General features: G+C 39.7%; 1 protein-coding gene across 4 annotated transcripts in view; it reads left to right on the forward strand.

Annotated features, from left to right (window-relative positions):
- The first annotated feature begins 3,747 nt into the window (after positions 1–3,747).
- The window catches only part of grik2 (glutamate receptor, ionotropic, kainate 2), a 187,545-nt gene continuing 169,723 nt past the window's right edge, over positions 3,748–21,569 (forward strand). For 3 of the 4 annotated variants that reach the window (XM_086037437.1, XM_086037439.1, XM_086037441.1), the window contains exons 1-2: positions 3,748–3,893; positions 5,315–5,698. In XM_086037437.1, coding sequence (XP_085893563.1) covers positions 5,599–5,698 — 100 coding nt within the window. In that variant the 5' untranslated portion in view covers positions 3,748–3,893; positions 5,315–5,598. Of the gene's footprint in view, positions 3,894–5,130; positions 5,699–21,569 lie in introns of those variants that run through there. The other variant, XM_086037438.1, reaches the window with a different exon arrangement.

A 21,569-nucleotide genomic window follows, 5' to 3' on the forward strand; every position in this document is an offset into this window, starting at 1 on the left:
GTTGATTTAAGGTTATTTCAGATGTGTATACCTACCCAACTGGTAGCCCTTCACATTCATCAGTATTCCCAATTAGTAGCTCTCTGTATCAAAAAGGTTGGTGACCCCCTTATTTTTATATATTGTGGGAGGAACCCACCCGAAGAGAACCTACCAAATCAAAATGACAGTCTTGATATATTTTGGGCTTTCTTGTATGCAAACCCAACAGTGTGGCTGCATGTTGATCATTATTATTAGGCATACAGGTGGTAATTTTAAACAATTCCAAATTGAATTCTACTTGGCTCTCACTGTTGCCAATGTGATCTGATCATCATCATCATCTTTTTTTTTCTTTTTTGATTTACTTATACCGCTTAGCCTCATTTGGGTCGCAGTGAGTACTTCCTGTACTGGTTGCCAGCCAGTTGCGGGGCACATATAGACAAACAACCAATCACACTTGCAAACTCCACACAGGAATGTCGGAGCTGAGATTTGAATCCCTGAAGTTCAGAACTGTGAGGCAAACTTGCAAACCACTTGTTACCATGCTGCCTATCTCCATTATAACGAAAGTTATGTCTGGCGTCCTAAAATCATTTGTGACAGTATCGGAACGTTGTATAATACAGTGCCAAGTATTTATATTTTTTTTAATAGAAAAAAAACACACAGCGCCCACATATGGTGCTGTTGTATTAAGATCCCAACTGTATGGCTTTACCTATATTGTATGTGGTATGTTTCAGTGGTTTTAATTCCCAATAGCCGACATAGTATAGCTTGTTAGATTACAGAGATGTCATTGACTATTTATTTGTTGACCTCACAATTCAACTTTTCATGCAGCTCACAGGAGGGTATCAGAGAGACTGGGGGCAATCAAAGCCCCCTTTCATTTCAGCTCCAGAATGTGCCTTTAGCTCAGTCCTTCATCACGGTAGGGATGTTCTCCTTCACCTTCAAATTGTATGGCTTGATGCTGTTATTGCTGTCTGATGGTTTCACTTTGTTGTCCTTTTTTTCATTCTCTCAATTGATTGGCTGAATATGCTAAAACTCAAGTCTTCATGTTGAGTGGTGAAGGTCAATGAACAAAAGTCCATTACTTGGCTGCTTTTTCAGAGAAATTCAGACTAAAGCCTGCAACACCCTGAGACAATAGCTGGTTTGCCCCAAGGACAAAATCCCTTGAGGCAAACTCAGTAATGTTGTTTGTACACTGCAGTGGAGTGAAGAGTGAAGTGACCTCTTGAGTGGACAAAACAAACAAACCCTACACAAACTCATGGCATAGCATAGGAGGGCAGCTTCTTCGGGTCCAAACTCAGCATGAAGGGTCATTCCGTCGAAGATTACAATGTCAAAATTGGACCGATAAAGTTGCTGGTTTGAGAGAGTTGTAAAAGAGACAATGTCAAACGAGAAAGGCCCTTTGTAAACAGAGTAGGTTGGCCCCATCACTTGTCGTCAACCTTCGAACTATATCCTGACATCCCAAAGACTGTGTCAGCCATTAGTAATGTGGGCACCAACAAGCTGTTTGAACAGGCAGGTGAACGACCGTTCAATGCAAAATGATCATTCAATAGTCACACCTGGCAACAACAGCAACCCTCATTTGACCAGACCCAGGAGCCACACCCGCGAGGGGAATTCACACTTAAGATTTTGAATTTAAGAAGCCTAATTATGGATTAAAGGTCCAATAAAGGTTGTCATCTTCAACATTGAGGAAGGCTACAGTTGCTTCAATCAAACACAGACAGAGGTACCAGTTGAGGTCAAGGGTAAGGGAGACTGTGGATCAAACCTACAACTTTCAGAGATGAACACTTTTCTCAACTGACTGGAATTTGAAAAACATTCAAAATAAAAAAAGGTGTTTTCCTTTTCTATCCAAACATATATTGTATTGGTTTTGAATGCATTGACATGACATTCATTGTCACCATTTTAATTTGAAAATCACATTTGAAAAGAGCAGCATGTGTGAATTATAGCAGTCATGTCAACAGATTTAGTCAGAACATAGACCATTTTGACTGAAGCTCTGCAATTTCACATGGTCATGGACTCAGGCTTTGTGTTTATTACTCGTTTGCACTCCAGGGAAGATGAACAAGATAGGAACTTTAGCACTGTTAAAGACTAAAAACAGGGTTGGAAGTTCTGGTTGCACTGGCAGTATAGTGAAAGGAAGGCATGGGTGATATTAAATTGAACTTATTAATTATCTTTATTCTTACAAACAATCCATATGAAGCTGATAATGACTACTGACTGTATAAACAGGAGTATGTCCAAACATTTAGCAGCTGTTCTCAACAAAGAAGAGCTTGAGAGACTCCAATACGCATTTGGTCAAATTTACATCAATGCATTAAATAAGAACAGTAAAGCATGTCAACATTTCGTTCACAAAAGCTGTCTGTTTTTTGAGTGCCTTACATCTGCACTTCATAGACTGATGTGACACAACTGTTTTTCACATTTTTTTCTTTTCCAACTCTCTGCTGACCATTGTAACAAAGGAAATACATACATTGAGGTCACTTTAGAGAGGGTTCTTTAATCTTTTAAAACATAAATTCAATAATAATTTTGAGACCAAAGAATGCAATGTTAATTCAGGTATTACCTGGCAGCATCTGAGCTGAAAATCCAATTTGAGCACAAAACAACACAACAAAATAACCTAAATCAAAAGAACTTGTTTTGGTTTGACAAATTTAGTTTTAAATGGGTCAATTTTACAAATTAACCTTAATTAGCTTGTATTAATTAACAAAGCATATTTTCTTCCTGATTTGCAGTATGAAACACCTACTCCTAGACCACATAATCTAAATAAACAAAACTAATCCCCAACAGTGCCGTAGGAGGGATAAAAGTGCTGCTGATTCTACAGGCGCATTGGCCGACAGGACCCCTGATAATAATATTTTCGATAAACATTTGAAATGGTGTTGCCCAAAGTAATTTTTTTTTTTTTTGCAGGGCCCAAAACCCTCCATCTCACTCCAGTCGAGTTAATGATCTCATTTTGGGTACTATTTCAACTTTAGATTGCTGGATAACACATTTTATAGAATTCCAGCATTAATAATACAAATTCAAAATATACAAAGACATATGCTGAAGTTGCTCCAGAAAAATTAACATTGACATGCAGGCCATCTAACCACAATATTAAGAGGACACTGTGGGTCCCACCTAATATTTTCAGCTAATAGTTTCACACTGTTTGTAGCATGCAGTTGTTTTACCCAAATATCTCTCTTGCATTTTGACAGATATTATTTGATATTATAGCATGAAAGGAGTGTGGAGACATAGTGTAAAAAATGAAAAAGGTTATTCGCAATTCCAGTCATACGGCTGTCATTTTAGCTTAATATCATGCAGACTTTGAAAAAAAAAAAAAATATTATAAATAAATAGATTTGTGGTTAATGGCTCTGGGGGTTGTTGTATTATTTGGAATATCAGTCAACTATTATTTGACACACAATCCACAGTCACAAAAGTCAGCATTAACTATTTATTTTGCTCTTCATGAGTGCACAAAAGGACCTTCAACGTTATGTGCTGCTTATTAGGCATGTTTGCATTGTAACAACAATTCATTCAAGAGGTGTCATTGTCGAAACACACAGCTGAAACCGTATTATAATATTGCGGAAATCACAATCAGTCGCGCCCGCCGGGGGTGAATTTGGGTGCTTGAAACAGTAAATCCGAGCGTCCGACAGGGGGCGTGTCTTCCCCACGGCCGGGTCGAGCGCTACTTTCCGGAGGCGACTGCATGGTGCTGAAACCACTCTGCTCTCCCATCGAGAAACAAACAGCACAAGCAACTTCTTTGTGCTGTTCGGGTGACTCTTTCGCGCTGCTCTCTGTCCAAGGTAAGCCAAATACTGCAAACTTCACATCGATTGCACAATGCTTGGGCACGTTTTCTGTATCTCTGGCACCACACCTTTTCAGGAACACGCTTACCTTTTATTTGAGACAATTGGAAGTATGGGAGCATTTTGAAATGATTTCAGACAGGTCAGACTCTCGTAAAGATGTTTGTGTATTCAGCACACGCACAGCACACAAAAATATTGAAGTAACTGACACACAGAAAAAAATATATTTCTTGATCTACAGTTTATTTGGCTGACCCCCAATTGGTCGTTCATCATTCTTAAAAGGCTTCTTTACTATTGTAGGGTAGAAGAAAGAGGCATAAATGTGGAGGCATAAATGCTTCCGGCAGGTCTGCTTTATGAATGATCTGTAAATAATGACTCTAGTTCTTTAGTAGAGGTGGGGCGAGTCTGAGCGCAGTAGCATGAAATACACGTTATCCAAAAACCTAGGCTTAACTCAAATCTTCAAAACTCCATAGGTGCACACTCAGTTGCATCACCTTTCTAGAAAAATATAAAATACGTTAGAGCTAATGCACACGGCTATGCGTATGCGCACACGTATATAGCCATAATTGTAATTCAGCTAACAGCCCGTTAGTTTTTTTACATTAGTTAATGACAAGTTTTGCATAACTTGCATGAAATTTATATTGACTCCTTTACCGTATTTACATTAATATTTAGGAATCACATAAAAGGATTTCAAACGTAACACTTGTTTAAGACAATACAGTAAATACATATAAAAACATGTAGGCTACATAAATAAGTATGATCCGACGAGGCTTCCTTGGTCCCAAGTTACCAACTTCCCAAAATAGCGAAATCAGCAATGGACGATGTCGAAGTCTAAAATAAAATTTTAAGGTCAGAATTTACCTCCTCATATTTGGGCAACTTTTCCTTTGACGTGATTTGTGCACTAGCACTTATGACCGTTTTAGCATTCGTGTCTCCTGTACAGTACACTCAATTTTAGCTGTAAAACACAGAGGGATTCGTCATGGAAATAATAAAAGGGGCAAACCTAAAAATGCCGTCTGGATATCGGGGGGCTGCTCATCAGTCCGACCGCTGACCGTTTTGCTTTCCAGTGTAAAGCTTGAGCGACTCCAATCAAATAGCAATCTTGTCTAATTCATTGACTGGAGCGGCGACTCGGCGAACCATGCGAACAATTTGAGAGAAAACAAATAGAGTTTCTAACAGTACGGGTGAGAGTGTGGCGAGAGTGGTCAGCGGCAGGCGAGAAACATACCCGAGCTTTTCTTTCTTCACATGCGTTCTGCCACTATTAGCTCGCTCCACTTCAAATGCTGTGCGGCAGTGCAGCGGCAGCTCACACCGCCGCTTGACTCGCTCCAAGTCTCCCTTCTTCTCCTAAAGCTGCCTGTGTCTCTACCCAGATGGATTTCTTCAAACTGCGCCCTGCCTAACATGGATGCCCCTTCAGGTCCCACATCATCTCCTCCATCATCATCATCACCATCATCTCCTTCCTAAACCAAGGACTATTATATTTTCTTCTTGGTGCAGTGAGCCGGACACGCAGTGTGTTTTTTTTTCTTTTTCTTTTTTCCTTGTGGATCTAAGAAAGCAGTCGCCCAACCTGCCGGAGTGAAAGAGAAAAACATACATCTGGGAAATATACCGATTCAGGGAATAACAATACTGTGCAGCGCAAAGCAACATGAAGATTATCTCCCAGTTGATGTCGAGGTGCAGGCTGCTACTGCTGCTTTTACAATGTGTGGGATATTCTCATGGGATGCCACATGTCTTGAGATTCGGTGAGCAATTTCATATTAACTTCCATATTACCTGAAAAGTTTGACTGCTGTTTTGTGCCATTGTCTTCCACCCCCATGGTGATGCGACCACACATAGTACAATATTTACTTTCCTTCACATGTGAGAAACAGTGGAAGTTACGCCACAGTCTTTCACAGTGTTGTCAGAGGCTTTTTTGTTGCCTCAGTTGGTTCAAGGTCTTGCCTGTGGAAATGAGAAAAGTAGAAATTGGATATAGCACTCTATAAGTTAGATGCAAAGTAAAATAAAAAAAATGCATCCTATAGGTCTCTTGGGATGCAGGTATCAAATTGTGTTATTATTTCACTAACATTTACTAAGACCACATACATGGGTATGCGTAAATTGATTACACCATACGTTCAGGTGAACTGTACAGCAATGCCCTGGAAGTCTGTAACCTGTTGCTATTTAGAAGCTTTCACATAGGAGATTAAAGTTTAGGTGTGATAAAATCATTTCCTACCAAGCGTCACTCCATCTCAGTTTGTGTGTACATTTAGGGATTGAGTTAGTCATGTCTCCACCTTTTCTTTCAGTTACTTTAATGGCATACTGTAATTTGTGAAGCTATAAATTGCCAACTGTGTCTGAATTGTGGACTTGTCTATTGGTTTGATGTTAGCCACTGAAATGTTACACTGTGTCGAGAAGTTCATTTTTGGCAGTATACATGTGTAAAGATATGATTTGACGGGGGTTAGGGAATTTGGGTGGTATGGGGGTTGTGCCACTGACAGTCTTTTACACATTTAAAGGCTGCAGTGCCATCTTTTGTTGTTGCTTTTGAAGAAGCTTCAAACAACTGCCAAAGGCTATATTTCTATTTCTATGACTGCCAGGGCCCAAGGTACCTTAAAGGGTGCTATAAGTGGGAAAATGATGATGATTGCATGGGCGCATAACTGACAGGGACCCTAGGAAAAATGTTTTAGCATAATTTCAGCATGTCTTTATCTACAACCAGCTACCACTTATCAGTTGCGAGATTTGTTTGGGCTTTTTAAGGCCTCGGTTGTTAATGGAATGTGACATATTGATGTTTTGGTTATTGCAACTTTTATTCAATTTACGCCAGCAGCTCAAAGGGTTCATGAAGTTATGGTAATCACATCCCTAATGACATCATCAAGCCCCGCTCACGTGTGATGACATTTTCTTGCACTTGATAAAGCTTCTTTACAGCAGGACTATCTAGTTGAGTTGAAACCCTGCTGGCGATTGGTCCTTTGACGTCCTTCCTTTCAAAGCTTGACTTAAACAGCTTCTCTTTGACAAGGGACCTTGAGAAAGAGAGCTGTTAATGCAATAATCTCGGCAATAAATTCATTTTGATCATAATTAGAATGTCAGTTTCTGTTGCTTTGAGTTAATATGGAGCTGGAAGAATATGAGTAATGGATAAATGAATTGTCCGAAAATAGAAAACTTTAGCTGAGATGAAGCTTTATCGGACACCTGCTGTGCAAGACTCAGAGTTTTTGCAGATGACATTTGCATGCATATTTTTAAAATGAAGATGCATTCATAATATATTTTACTGTCATGATCGGTTGAGAGAATCAAAAGTATTTGACTCTAATCTCAATGCAATACAAATGTTAACTTAAATCAATAGTTCTCACACAGTGTCATTTAAAAACCAAACATCATTACCTTTGTTAAGGCATCATATTTGAAACGGACCTTGAAACATCATTATATTTTGTAAGTGGTCAAATATTGTGGCTGGTCACTGTATATTTTGAGTGAGTGGGCTGTAAAATTGACTGTGCCCTTTGAAAACATGCTGATTTGTTTGCAACAACAAATCACACAAACGAATGCATAATGATTTTCTTATGGGAATTAGACTTAATTTGTAGTCACAAGTAGTTAGAACATACGCCTCACAGTTCTGAGGTTGGGGGTTAGAATCTGGGCTCAGGCCTTCGTGTGTTTAGTTTGCAATTTCTCTCCGTGGGTGTCTGGGTTATAGTCTGGCTCTTGGTGTGAATGTGATTGTGAATAATTGTTAATCAATATGTACCCTGCGAATGGCTGGTGACCAGTCCGAGGTTTATCCAGCTCACCCATAACCTGATGAGGATGATTGGTGTAGAAAAATGATACAAGAGGAAAATTACTGCAAATAGAATGGATCAAACTGCTTTTAAAAAGCCTTAAAGACACTGATATAATCAGGGGTGTACATAGCAATTTTGGTGTGATTATCAAACGAACACCAGAGGTTGTTGCTTAGTGCTCATTTTCCCCCTTGACCCACTGACCTCATTGGATTAATTTAAAGATTGGAGCAGAGGTGTTTCTATGGTCAGAGGCCTCGGGGTGCTGAGCTACGGCCATCCAAGATAAAATTCACAGTTTCTTAAAATTAACCGCAACTTCATTCCCACATTTACAAAAGAGAACACTTTTTGTTAAAAGTCTGTGCCTAACCATCAAATCTAATAAAGGCTATTTAAATGGTGAGCCACAGCAAAATAGAAATAGATTGAAATGAATAAAACAAACATATTGTAACTCTATTCATTTCTGGGGTATGACAAATATTTTGATAAAGCAGCACCTCTACAAACTGTATGCATTTTTTTCCGGAGTAAACCTAACCAACTAACCAAAATATTTTGGTATTTTGGTATATATTTAGGCGGTATGACTCAAAAGTATATCACAATATAAGTGTTTCATATTGGTCGATATCAATATATATAGATTTTTTACGGCGGCTCGTTTGTCTCTGCGTGCCCTGCGATATGCTGGCGACCAATTCGGGGTGTCTCCCGCCTACTGCCCCAAGACTGCTGGGATAGGCTGCAGCACTCCCTTCTTATTGTGAGGATAAGCGGTATAGATAATGGATGGATGGATGGATTTTTTCCCATTTTTTAACTATTGAAAATGACACTGAGAAAAATGAATTTACGTTATTTTATTTTAACATTATACTTCACCTTTTAAAAGAGGTCAACGTATTCGTATTGGTAGAAGTTCATACATTTTCCGCATATCCTCGTTTAAGGCAGGTACGTCTGGCACCAATGTGAAAGAGTGGGAAGCAGCACACGACTACTGTACATACATACATACATACATACATAACCTTGATATATACAATATATACCGAACTTTATTTCCGTGACTCCATTTAGATGGATTTACAGACGTAGTGGACTAGTGGATGACATCAAATTCCACTTTTAATGGATGGTACTGCTGCTCTGTCAGCACTGGTATATGAAGGTCATTGTCTAATGGTGTAGATGAGCTCATTGTGGCAGCCTGCTATCACTATTGTCTCTGAGAGGCCCATCTGTTAATCATAACAATAATAATTGATATTATCATCCAGATGCTCAACAGCCCACTACGCCCCTGACTTCATTTTGTTCTTTGAATAACTAAATGTTTCTTCAGTTGTGTTTCGTCTTACTTATGCCAGTGAATTAGCCAGTCATAATGGTGTCTGCTTATTAAATTGGACCCCCCTCAAAGATGTGTCTTTTGGACATCGCGATTGCGACGTGTGCATGCGCGATCGTAGGACGTGCGATGTTTTAACTTTTGTTTTACTTCAAAAAAGCAGCAAGCTACTCCGTGCTACACAACCTGTCTCGCTCACCTCCTTCCTGTCAATCAGTCACCGGCCCCTCCCCCTCCACTCTGCTGTCTGCTAACAGGCGAGGAGACGACAGCCGCAAAAGCGGCAGTGGATTTAGTCCCCAAAAGAAATTCAACATCCAAAATATGAAATTATTTTGGCTATAAAAAGGAAGATTCAGAACAACAAAACATCCTTTGCCAACAGTGCCTCGCCGTTGTTGCTGCAATCACCGTCACAAGCCCCTGTATGAGCAGTTCAAACTAAGAAGTGGGACCCGAGGTGAAACTGCATCTACTCGATAATAAGTCCAAACAGCACCGACAAATCACGGATGCAATATGCTTTACAGACCGTTTTAGTTATTGTTATATTTTTGTGAACAACTCAGGCGACTAATGCACCTGCTCTTTAAGTTTTAATATTTTTTGTTGTAATTTGTTTACAACTCTGCTGCAGTTTCACAATTTATTTATTTATTTATTTTTTTTATCTTAATGTTATATTTTTGTAAACAACTCAGGCGCTAGTACACTTGCTTTTTAATTTTTAAATATTTTATAGTTTAACTTAAAGATGTTTATAACTCTGCTTCTGCTTTAGAGGTTTTTTATTTTCTATTTTTTTAAATGAGAGACATGGCCTCTGTGATCCCTTTTATATACAGCAATCATCATTCACAGATGAACCCCCGTAGTCTGGATTAAACAATATTATACGAATACAATGATGTCATAGTGAGTTAACCAAATTATTCCCAAACAAATCTATTCAAGTCATCTGGTGAAAATTCTATTTTTAACGCAACCCCCCCAAAAATCGCAATGTCATTTTTTCCCAACATTGTGCAGCCCTAATATATATATACAGTACATATATATATATATATATATATATATATATATATATATATATATATATATATATATATATATATATATAAAGATGTGTTGTTGCAATATGTTCAATAACACAAACGTAAAAAAACACAAGCATGCAAGTTCTCTGCTATTCTGTAGCTCTCTTCTGTTCTGCATATAATTTCAGTTTTCAACTTCTAACTTGTTGTTACAGAATGACATTATTTCTCATTTTAGTTGTGAGCAAACTATACAAGTGACAGTCCATATGATGGTTTGAATGGTTGTAGTTTGTGGATCGAGCATACAGCAGTCTTTGGACTGTGTCAGTCCTTACTGTTTCACTTACCAGGTGATTTTCACACCCTGTGCTGCTGAAAGAAAGACATGACAGAGACACGCCACTCTGAATGACTTACAGTTAAAGAACTACAAACTGGCTACAGCTGTAATTGAATGAGGACTCTCTGATATTCCAGTAAAGTTAAGGCGAAATACACTGAATTTTGTTTTTGTTTCGTCTGTGTTTAATGCAAAGTGTCGCTGAAAACATCTGCCAGTCATAATGAGTTTAAACTAGAAGGTCACTGAATACTTTGGCCATGTTTTTCGTATTTATTGGGTTGCTGTGAAATAATGCTGAGGATAAAAAACGGTCACAATGTTGGACATGTGCATAGAGTTAAACTATAGAGTTTTTCCACTCCAGCACGGACAGAGGTCTGAGAGGGGATTGAGGGGGTCTTCAGAAATAACATGAAGTCTTCTTTATTAAACCTCATTCCTAAAATCGTTGACCGCCCACATGTCAGATACTGATGCAAAAGGTGGGGCTGGATGAGCAGAAAGGAAGAAAAGGCTATTTTCATTCGCTGCCTTTTTAAATCAGTCTTTTGCCCTAGAACCATCTCTGAGTGCATTTGTCAGAGTCCTCACTGTTGACCTTCTGATCAGAGCCAAAACAAAATGCTGCACAAATTGTTGTCCTTTCAGTCATACTGTATGGAATACAGAGCGCCACTAGATAATGTGTCCCGATTTCCCCTTCTGTTGACTGAATTATCCGCCACGATGTTATTGGTCCAAAACAGCCAGTCTTAGGAATATAGGCAGAATATAGGAAAGAGCATATTATTTCTGTCATTTCAGCAATATAATATTCTATACAGGTATTCTGTTTCTAGTGAGTTAGCCTTTTTTTTAAAATTTCTTTCCACTTTTTTTTTAAATGTCTACTCTTTCACTTTGAAAATCGTTTTAAATTAATTATAATTAAAATGCTATTTCAATTGAAATAACAATTTTTTATGGATTTAATTTCACAATGTATTCTTGTTTGTTTACACTGGTAGATTTTATTGCACCTGCATCTGTGTAGCTGTGATCTTCCTCACCGGCTCCCTGTAACATACTGTACATTACAGCTCATTAAAACAGAGATCATAATGTTGGCAACATGATCATTATATTGCTGATGTATTTTAAACAGCACATGGGTTTTCAGATTCAGAGGTTTGTGGTCGAGCTCCAGGCAGGGTCCGACATTAAGCCTTTTGGCGTTGGGCTACTAAGAGCTAAGTTGTAGTGGCCCTGTCAGAAGCGGAACTAGTCCTGTATATTGATAATACAATATGTTACGCTTTTGTGATTATTCCATCGGGACTGTACAATTGCCAGAGCTGGGCATCGCCTATTTCACCATATGCATATTTAAACGACCCATGTGGTCCCAGGCGATCCGAGTCAGCCAATCGACGTCGAGAACGCACTTAACCTGTACCACGTCACATGCAGGTGACACACCCTTGACACGCGGCCAAGTAAGGATAAAAATGAAATAAAACAGTGTTGTGTACCTTGCGGTCCCACAGACGCAATGACATGCGCCCCCCATGTTTTTATTTGACCGATAACCATGCTGTGGGTGTGTGTGTCTTTTGTTTTTGTTGGATATTTTTTCTTTGTTTGGCGGCGTGTCTGCTCGCGCCTGCTTGTGATGTGAACGTTCTTGACGCCGATTGGCTGTAGCCGACAAGGGATGGACAGGGACCACATGGTCGATTAAATATGCAAGACGGAACGCGGTGGCGGTTAGGCGATGACCAGCTCTGTTCATGGCTTTGTCTGTACTAACCTCACCATTTTTTCTTTCTTTCTTTCTTTTTTTTCTTTTTTTTATAAAGGCAGAGGTCCCTTAACTTTTTAGTTCCCCTGACCGTCACATATTTTGTTGGACTGGCATAGAAAAAAATTTAAACAAATGCCATTCTGTTTCTGCCGGGTTGTTTCAGTGATAAAAGTAATTCGGTCTAAAAAAAAATGCACATTTGGACCATTTTCAATGGCTGTGACTTTGAAAATTTTTACTGACCTGGCCGAGTCAGTGTCCAAATGTAGGTAGTGGCCTGATACACCGGCATACTCGCCATAGGCCATTGGGCCACTATTAATGTTGAACACTGGCAGGGTTGGGTGGAGGTTTTTAGCAGTGGAGTAGTCATCATATCAGAAGTGTGTGTGTGCTCGTGTGTGTGGAGAGAGGTGGTAAATTGTTTAGGAGTAAACCAACTTTTATGAGCAAATAATTATTCTCTCACGTTTAACTGCACCACTTCTTCGCAGCCAAAGAACTAAATAATACTAACATACTCTTGGTGAGCTCAAATCTAGGCTCAAAATAACTTTTTTCCTTTGAGGAGCAGTTGTACTAATCCTTTCATTTGATGAGCAATTTTGTAATTATGAATAGCAACTTTTTGCAGGTTATTCCTAGATACCTGAAGTAAGGGTTTTATTAATAATTAACAAAGTGTGGTCGTTTGTCGAAGTTGGTAGTCGAAAATGCTAACGGAAGCCCATTTAAAATGGTAGGCGTACCGGCCTATAGGTGATTACTATTTTTGCCTGACAAAAAGGCAGATAAACGGACAGTGGAAGGGTACTCCGGCTCGAGGCGGTAGCCGATAAACGGACTGCAATTTTTTAGTAAAATGCCCAGCTCTGGTAATAAGTAAATAAGGCCACTTCTCCCAGCTGACGTATACGTAACCTACAGAAAGTCTTTTCTAGTTTCCGATTTTGGTCCTGTTATCTGCATAGCGTAATGAATAAGACATGTATTAAATTGCGTACTATTTTGCTGTTCAAAGTTTTATACTGTCCACTTTAATGCGGTAAGAACCAGACTTCTGTGAAAAGGGTACTCAACCAACCAAGCACTTAACACAGGTGTTTCACGATTACATGATGATGTCAATCTTAGGTTAATTTAGCAATTAGCATGGCTTCTTCGTCTTTCCTCATCATTCCTTTGTGAGAATGATACTTGTCAGAAATGTAGCTTATTTGCTGCCACGGAGGCGATGATTACCGACTAAGCAGCGACAACGTAATGTGGTTAGCTGCAGTAGTAGCCAGCAATAGCTCGTTGCTAGCTTGATTTGTGTGGCGCAAGTAGAACAGAGCTTGCGTCGACCTCTGACTGCTTACACGTTAGTGGTTGATTCTCAATTTTGATATTCATGTGTTTTGATGAGGTGCAAAATGCTAATTTTGGCTCACAAACTGCAATGCGAAATCGTATATTTTGAGTCTTACAAACAGCACCCCCCCCCACCTGTGCAGTGGTCCTGATACACTATTACATCATCTGCCCCATATTGACACCCTTGGTTGGATGTGGGTGAAGGCCCAAGATTTAAACACCTGAGTAAAAGAATTAGGATCAGATTAACACTGTTGGTTCCAAACCTCTCAATGCTCTTTGCTTTGGAAAATTCAAACATCCTGTAAGCTTCACCTAGTTGTATTTAGAGGAGAAAAAGGACATTTCCATGTTTAACAGTCAGCAGATTCCAAAAAATCGAATACGACATGAATGTATGATCATTCGTACAATCACCTGCCAACAAGCCCAGTGGTTATCCATGGCTGAAAACAAGCCTTTCTGTCTGGGGATGAATGGAAACGAGATATGAGCATGCAGCTTTCAGAGCACTCACTGGTGTGTGTGTGTGTGTGTGTGCGGCTGTTGATTTTGAATGGTATTTTGGACTGAGCCAGCAGAGACTGTTTCCCCTGTGGGTGTGTGTTGAAGAGTGGCATTTCCAGTCAGCTGAAGCTGCTGCACATCACAGTCTCTTGTGAAGTAACAGATGAAATGTGAAATGCAATCTTAGGGCAGGATGGAAGGACAAAATAAAACCATCTATACTATGAATATATTTTGAATACATTGTCAGATGGGAGACTATTTGTTTTTTCGTTTAAGACCTTCTAATAATTATTAATAATTAGGCCAACACCTTTACATACATTCATAGTTATACCTAAACTGCTGAACAGCATAGGGGAAGAAGTCGCTTAAATACCTACAGACTTGGTTTGGGGAGCAAAGAGTCAATTTTCACCACAGAACATAATATGGAAACTAAGAGGTGGATGTCTTCCTCTGAAAACCGTTGAGGTGCCTTTTAGCAAGGGCTGTTGTACAGTTTACAGTATTTACTTGACATCCCTCCCTTGACTGTGCACATGTTTGAATTGGATTTGTCTATATAAAAGGTATATATTGAGATAAAATGGAGCTTAGTGGAGAGAAAATTTCCCATAAATACAAATACGCTCTAAAAAGAGAAGTTATCATGACCCAAATCAATGAACTTATGTATTGTGGCAAAAGTATGGTGTCGAGCATTTTCATAAGCTGGTTAACGTAATGCAGTTTGGAGAGGACAATCCTCCTTAGCAGCAGCAGCTCTGAGCTATCACGTTCACAAGAGAGTTATTGTTTCTGATTTTAATCTTGCAAATCCCCAATCACATTCAAACTAAAACAGCACCAAGCCAGAATATGCTGCTCCATTCAGAATGCACTTGATAGAGTAGACAAAATTAAAATCCTCATGCTTGTCTGATTTTCTGGCTATTTGTTTTCTCGTTTTACATTGTTCTCACTAAGCAGCCTTAGGAAATTTATTTAAAGCAAACGTTATGTAGTGGGTATCATTTCATTTAGACCCATGTTGACTGAACTCCATTCGACCTCATATCATTTGATGGAACTGATTTTAGCAGACACATTAAATATAGGAAAAAATGTTCAAAGCCAAAATCAACTTCCTGCATTTTTGATTAGATTAGATCAAGGTAATTGGTACATTAACTACTGGTGGAATACTAGAAAACAGCAAAAGCATTTCTAACAGAAATACCACTTTACTTTCACAATAATCATAAAATTTGGAGCATTGCGGGAAAAAAATGAAAAACAAGTAGGGCTGCACGATATTGTAAAAACATGAAAACGACTGTGTCTTCTATGTCACAAAGTGAGGAGTCACACCCGCACCGCCTCTGCAGACTAAACGCACACCTACTTTCTCTTCTCAGAGCACCCACCAGTGAAATACTTTCATTTTTGCACTGGAGTTGGTGAAAAGTGGCCCTGTTTACACAATGGATTCCATTCACTTGAATGAGAGGTCTCCAGCCACCGGAGCGGAGCAACGGTTGTGGGTCCCGCCTCAGGGGTGGCGGCTTTGGGAAGTTGCCAACCAGCTTCGGACGCACGTGAGAGTGAAGTGAAGATGATGAGCCATTGACTTAGAGGGGCGGCTTAATGAATGACAGTGAGCTCTTATTCTGAATGAACAAGGTGAGCTGTGACGTGCCGCTCAGAAAATCACTGATGTATTTCATCCATGGTACACATGAAATTGTACATATGGTTCCCCAAGTTTAATGTTGATGTAAAAAAAAAACAAAAACAAAAAAACACGTATTTGTGCCTAGTTTGCTTTGAGACGCTATCGGTCATGAAAATTTCAACCTAAGCCACCGCTCCAACAAGTCAATGTCAAAAGTGTACAAATAACAGGGATTTTTTTTATAACCATTGAGAGTTCATTTGAAGTACATGCAGAGTTACTAAATTAGTATCATCCCAAAACATGCATATATTCAATGCATACTAGTGTTACAAAGGTTTATACTGACTCGGACAAGCGGCGGTATAGATGGCACACCCACGATGCAAAGGGGATGGGGATGAACTTTACTCCTAGGTAGGTGGTTTGCATCAGGAAGGACATCCGGTGTATAAACTGCCAAACATATCATGCTAGTAACAAATTGTGGTGACCAAAAGTCACTTCTCTCCATCAATATAGAGGGCGGTGTGCTCAGTGCTCTTGGAATTCCTGAAGTCAATGATCATCTCCTTCATCTTGTCTGTATTCATGTACTGGTTGTTGATTTCACGCCATTATCTGGGATGCCAGACATCCTCCCGGTAGGCTGACTCACCAATGTCCCTGATCAGTCCTGCAAGGGTGGTGTCATCAGCAAATTTGACAATGTTATTGATGTGGTCAATGGGAGAGCGGTCATATGTAAAGAGTGAGTAGAGGAGAGGACTGAGGGCACATTCCTGTCCCCAGGCTCAGGATGAGAGTGGAGGAGGTCTTGTTTCCTATCCTGACATTCCAGGGTCTGAGGAGGTCCAGTATCCAGGGGTACAGTAAAGCCTGGTTCACACGGCAGGATTTTAGAATTGACTTTCAAACTCTGAGAAACCCCACATGTGACGAGATAAAATCACGCGGCACAGTTTTGAACGTACCGCGTGTGGTGTGCAGCCACGCGGCAGGATCAAAACATCACACACGAACCACATTCATTCTGAGGCATTCTCACATCAGACGGAAAAATCCTGCAAAACCCCTCGAGATTAAACGAGACTTCGGAGTGAACAAACATGATGGATGAAAAGGCAGAAGGGGTCTCAGGTCGTGTCTTGACGGTGGCGCTAGTTTGCGCATTATTTTTAGTGGAAAAAAGCGACACAAAAAGAAAAGACTTTGGTCTCTGTTGCGCCATGACTGTTTTCATTTTGGATTCCTACCGTGCTTCTTCGCCGCCCCGTCACTCACTTTCTGATTGGCTGTACGTCACTGTTAACCGGCTGCGTGCTCGTTTGTCCTCTGAGCACAGCACATGGTGCGAAGTCGGGCCAAAAAAATCCAACATGTTGAATTTCCCGGATTTGAGGTCGGACGTCCTTCCGAGCGGCCGAGATCATGCTGAGCGCACCACACACGGCAGGATTATCTGATAATATTATCTTTGGAGCCATTACGAGAGTTGGCCCATACCTACGATTGTCAGGAGGGGAGATTTGGGGCTAATATTGGGCCGATTATCCTGCTGTGTGAAACAGGCTTAACCAACACTATACAATACAATACAATACAACTGTATTAAATGCAGATCTGAAATCCTAAAACAGCAACCTCACATAGGTGTTAGCATTATCTAATAGTAGGTTGTGAGGGGTGTATTAATTGTGCCCCCTGACCTATTTGTCCTAGATGCGAACTGATGGGAATCAAAATCATTGGGAAGGGTGTCCTTGATGTTAGAAACATGAGTCTCAGCCGACATTTGGTGTCTATGGGTATTAGAGCGACTGGGCGATAGTCGTCTAGGCAGCTCACTGTGTTCGTCTTGGGTACTGGGACAATGGTGGTTGATTTCAGGCAGGTGGGAACTACAAACTGCATTAGCTAGAGGTTAAAGATGGTGAGGCAAACTTTTGCTTGGCGGTCTGCCCATGCCTTAAATGCCCATACCTCTTTGTGTCACCTTGTCTTAGGGCTGCTCGATTTTGAAAAAAAATATTAATCACGATTATTTTGGTAATAATTGAAATCGCAATTATTCAAAACGATTATTTGTCATTTTTTGCGACAAAACAAGAACAGGTTTAAACATGTAAAAAATATTAAGACAAAATTCTTTGAAACGCTATAATGATTTAAGTTCGTTTTGGACCCAACAAAATTTATTAAATTAATTATCTACAAAAAATAAATAAATTGCAAATGTATAAATTAAAGTATGGTTTCCTTGGATAAACAAATGAGTTAACTTGCTATGCACCTATAAATTGCCAAAGTAGTAAACTGCTTGGAGTAAAATGCCAATTTTGACGGAATAACAAACATGCTATTCATCTATACATTTAGCCCTTTGTCTGGAGCCTTTTGTCTTTTGTTTTCAAAGTAATATTTACATATAGTAAACAAAGTTAAGGGAATTTGCTTCTGATAAATTATAAATTTAATATGCTGATTGGGTCAAACTAATTTAAATGTTGACTGTTACATACTAGTACGTAATCAATACAATACTTCTAAATTACAGTAGGCCATATATAAACTGTATCACAATATAATGGCCAATAATATGTTTGAAAATTGCATTTGAAGCAATTTGACACAAAAATGAACACAAAAAAATTTGACTTAATATTATATACTACACAAGAAATTGAACTTAAGTCACAGTAATAATGTTTAGCATGGTTTCTATTTTTGTGCTAGTAAAATTAGTGTACATTTGCATAAGATATGTTATTTAAAATAAATCCCTCGTACCTATTGTGAAGTGGAGTCTGTACCCTAAACATTTGGAAGCCTTGTCCGGGCAATATATTCTGTTATCTTTTTGTGTCTCTCCGATGTTGATGGGTGGGGGTTGCTGCGTACAGTGATTCAACAACTGAGATTTGCTTTGCAGACGACGCCAAATCTTACTTGGTGTTTTCTTGCTTTGGTGTATCATAATATCATCGTAAACCAAACGATGGTTGAATAGATTTGTTGTGTTGCCGCTGGATGCAGAGACAAGTTGCACTTTATACGTCTTTGCTTTATACGTGTTCTGAAGTGTTCTCTGTGTACTTCCATTTGGCTTTTTTATGCTTCTTATCGGAGACCATCATGCCTCTTGGTAGGCCTGCCGGGCTCCTGACTTGAAATCATCCTGTGCTCTGACCAGGGTCTGCACCTCGCTGTTGAGCCACGGTTTTTGTTTCAAGAACATTTTGATATTCTTTGCTCTGGTCACATTTTCTGTTTAGAGGTTGATGTAGGGCAAGTATAATCTTAGTGTTTTTGTGGCCTAAATCTTCCCAGTGCAGTATACAAATATGAAAATGCTATGATAAGTTTTAAAGTTTATCCAAACGGTCCTCATTGCTGCTTGGCTGGTGTTTGGGGTGATAATAGCAGAGAGTTGGTTCACACATGAGCCGCAATGTCTGTCTGTCCTGCATATCTTTGACAACAGCCACAACTCAGAAATACATATACCAGTCTCTGTCTGTTGATTTCGCCACAGCACCAGTAAGCAACAGCATCCAATTCTGGAGCTAATAAACTTTGACAACTACTGTACAAAGGGGCGTTTTGAGTGGACCGGACACTATTTTCTGTCTAAGTCTGCTCCTCACTCTATAGCCAGTCATTTCACATTCTGCTGGCATACAACTCTCATCAGGTTTGTAATTCAACATTTTAGTGAGGATTGGTTTCAAGCATCAATGATAAAACCCACTGTTCTTTATGGAGGGTTGGTTACTCCAGCGTCTGATGCATCAGTGATTCTACTTACACCCTTGGCAGCTGAAGACGCATGGTAGCACTTCTCCTTCATGTGCCCTTGACTTTTATGGTGATTTTCTAGCAAGGGCTGAAGCTGGTCTTACTTAAAGAGAAGTCCAGTGCAGTGCTTATGTTTCAACAGTTCTGGATGCGTGACTGTTTGCTAGCGACATACTTCTGTGACCAGTGATTCTTGATGATTATGGAGTGGCATGTTTACAAAGGATGTTTTTTCCCCCGAATGGATCGGTAGGGACTGCAATTGTGTGAGGCTGTCAGCATCAAAGCCAAGTGTGCAGATTCATTCCTTTCAAGCTCAAAATTAATATCCCAAAACTTCTGGTTTTAATCCTCCCTCATCTCATGAAGTGTCTGCCTTCTTTTGGTTATTCTAAATTCAGCATATGTGACTTGAACTTTCCATGTTGTCTGTATTAGAGGTTGAGGTGACACTACTATATTGGTGTGTTGTAACCTGAACAAAGGAACGGATAGAAGTGTCCGATACCTGGATCAGTGTGACAGTAATATGAGCCAAATCTTCATAACACATTGTTCTCTGCCCTGAAACCTATCCTCATTTGTGATTTGCGGATCAATTCTGTAACATCGATACCTCAGATACCAGATCTTTATGCTCTAAAATCAATTACCAAATCAAAAGATTGATAGTTTTTGTACATCAGTAATTAGAGGTAATGTATATCATTAAAGGGATGGTGGGGCCGGGATTCCCATGTTTTCACTAACAAGTTCATTTTATATATTTTTTGATCAGGAAAATGGAAAGAGTTGTCATTTTTGATTTTATCAATAAATTTGGGACACATTAGGAAATAAGTGACTCTATGAATAACGCCTCTTGTTAATGAGGAGAATGGCCGCGCCCTTTACCGTTCTATCCTTGTTCGGTCGGAGTCACTGGAGGGACCGATTACTAACTCTCCATTGAAAATCATTGTACTTTCATTGCTTATAATGGCCAAAAACTGTGATCAATTGGCACCAAAATGTATGTGAACATCCTTACTAATGACCACTTCAACATATCAAAAGGATTAACCTCTCCGTGGCTGATTTATGAGAATGAGGAAATGTGGAAGTGAGCATGAGCTACATAGATTCATGCTGGGACGAGCGCACACTGCTTCTTTGCTTAAAAAAACAAAAACAAAAAAGAAAACACAAAAACACTGCCTTTTTGCTGATCACGGTTAGATAGAGCAAGGCATTTAACACCAATCAGGATATTTACAGAGACTGAAGTGGGAATGAGTGGACGTGCACATTTGTTTGGATGAGGAATACCACTGTTTTTCGACAACACGCCGTAGAACGTAACAGCCGAAACGGTACGTTCCAATGCGGCCACACTCGGCTGTGCAATCAGCCTCCTCGCTGGAACTTTTTGTTTGCTGACCATTGACGTTTGCTGACGGCTGCAAGCGTTGTCGGACAACACACTCGACTGATTGGGAGGCAAACCGGCGACATGAAGACGCAGGCTCATGTCATCTTGTCCCGCTTCAGGGAGAAGCGATCGCCACGGTATTTTGGATTTTGTGGAGGTGATCATGATGAGATCACATTTTATGTCAATAAATCCAAACTATTATGCAGAACACTTTTATACTTTCACAGGTTGAAGTGGACAAGAGTAGTAATGTGCATTTGCATTTTGGTGGCGATCGGTCGCTGTTTTAGACAACAGAACTGACAAAGCGAGCAATATTACCACGCTTGGCTCCCTCCCGTGACGTGGACAGCTGAGACCGAAAACATAAGATAAGCCACGCCCTAAAAAGGGGCGGGGAAATTTGTCGTAAACCTAATCATAAAAAAGCCCTTAAATCACTACTGATGTCATTTTTACATGCAAACCTGTGATATAAGTGCGAATGTTAAGCTGATCCAAGTGTCCCTTTAACAAAAAACACAGTGG

Source organism: Filicampus tigris, chromosome 8 (genome assembly GCF_054856515.1).
Source record: "Filicampus tigris isolate MCC_2025a chromosome 8, RoL_Ftig_1.0, whole genome shotgun sequence".
Lineage (NCBI taxonomy): Eukaryota > Metazoa > Chordata > Actinopteri > Syngnathiformes > Syngnathidae > Filicampus > Filicampus tigris.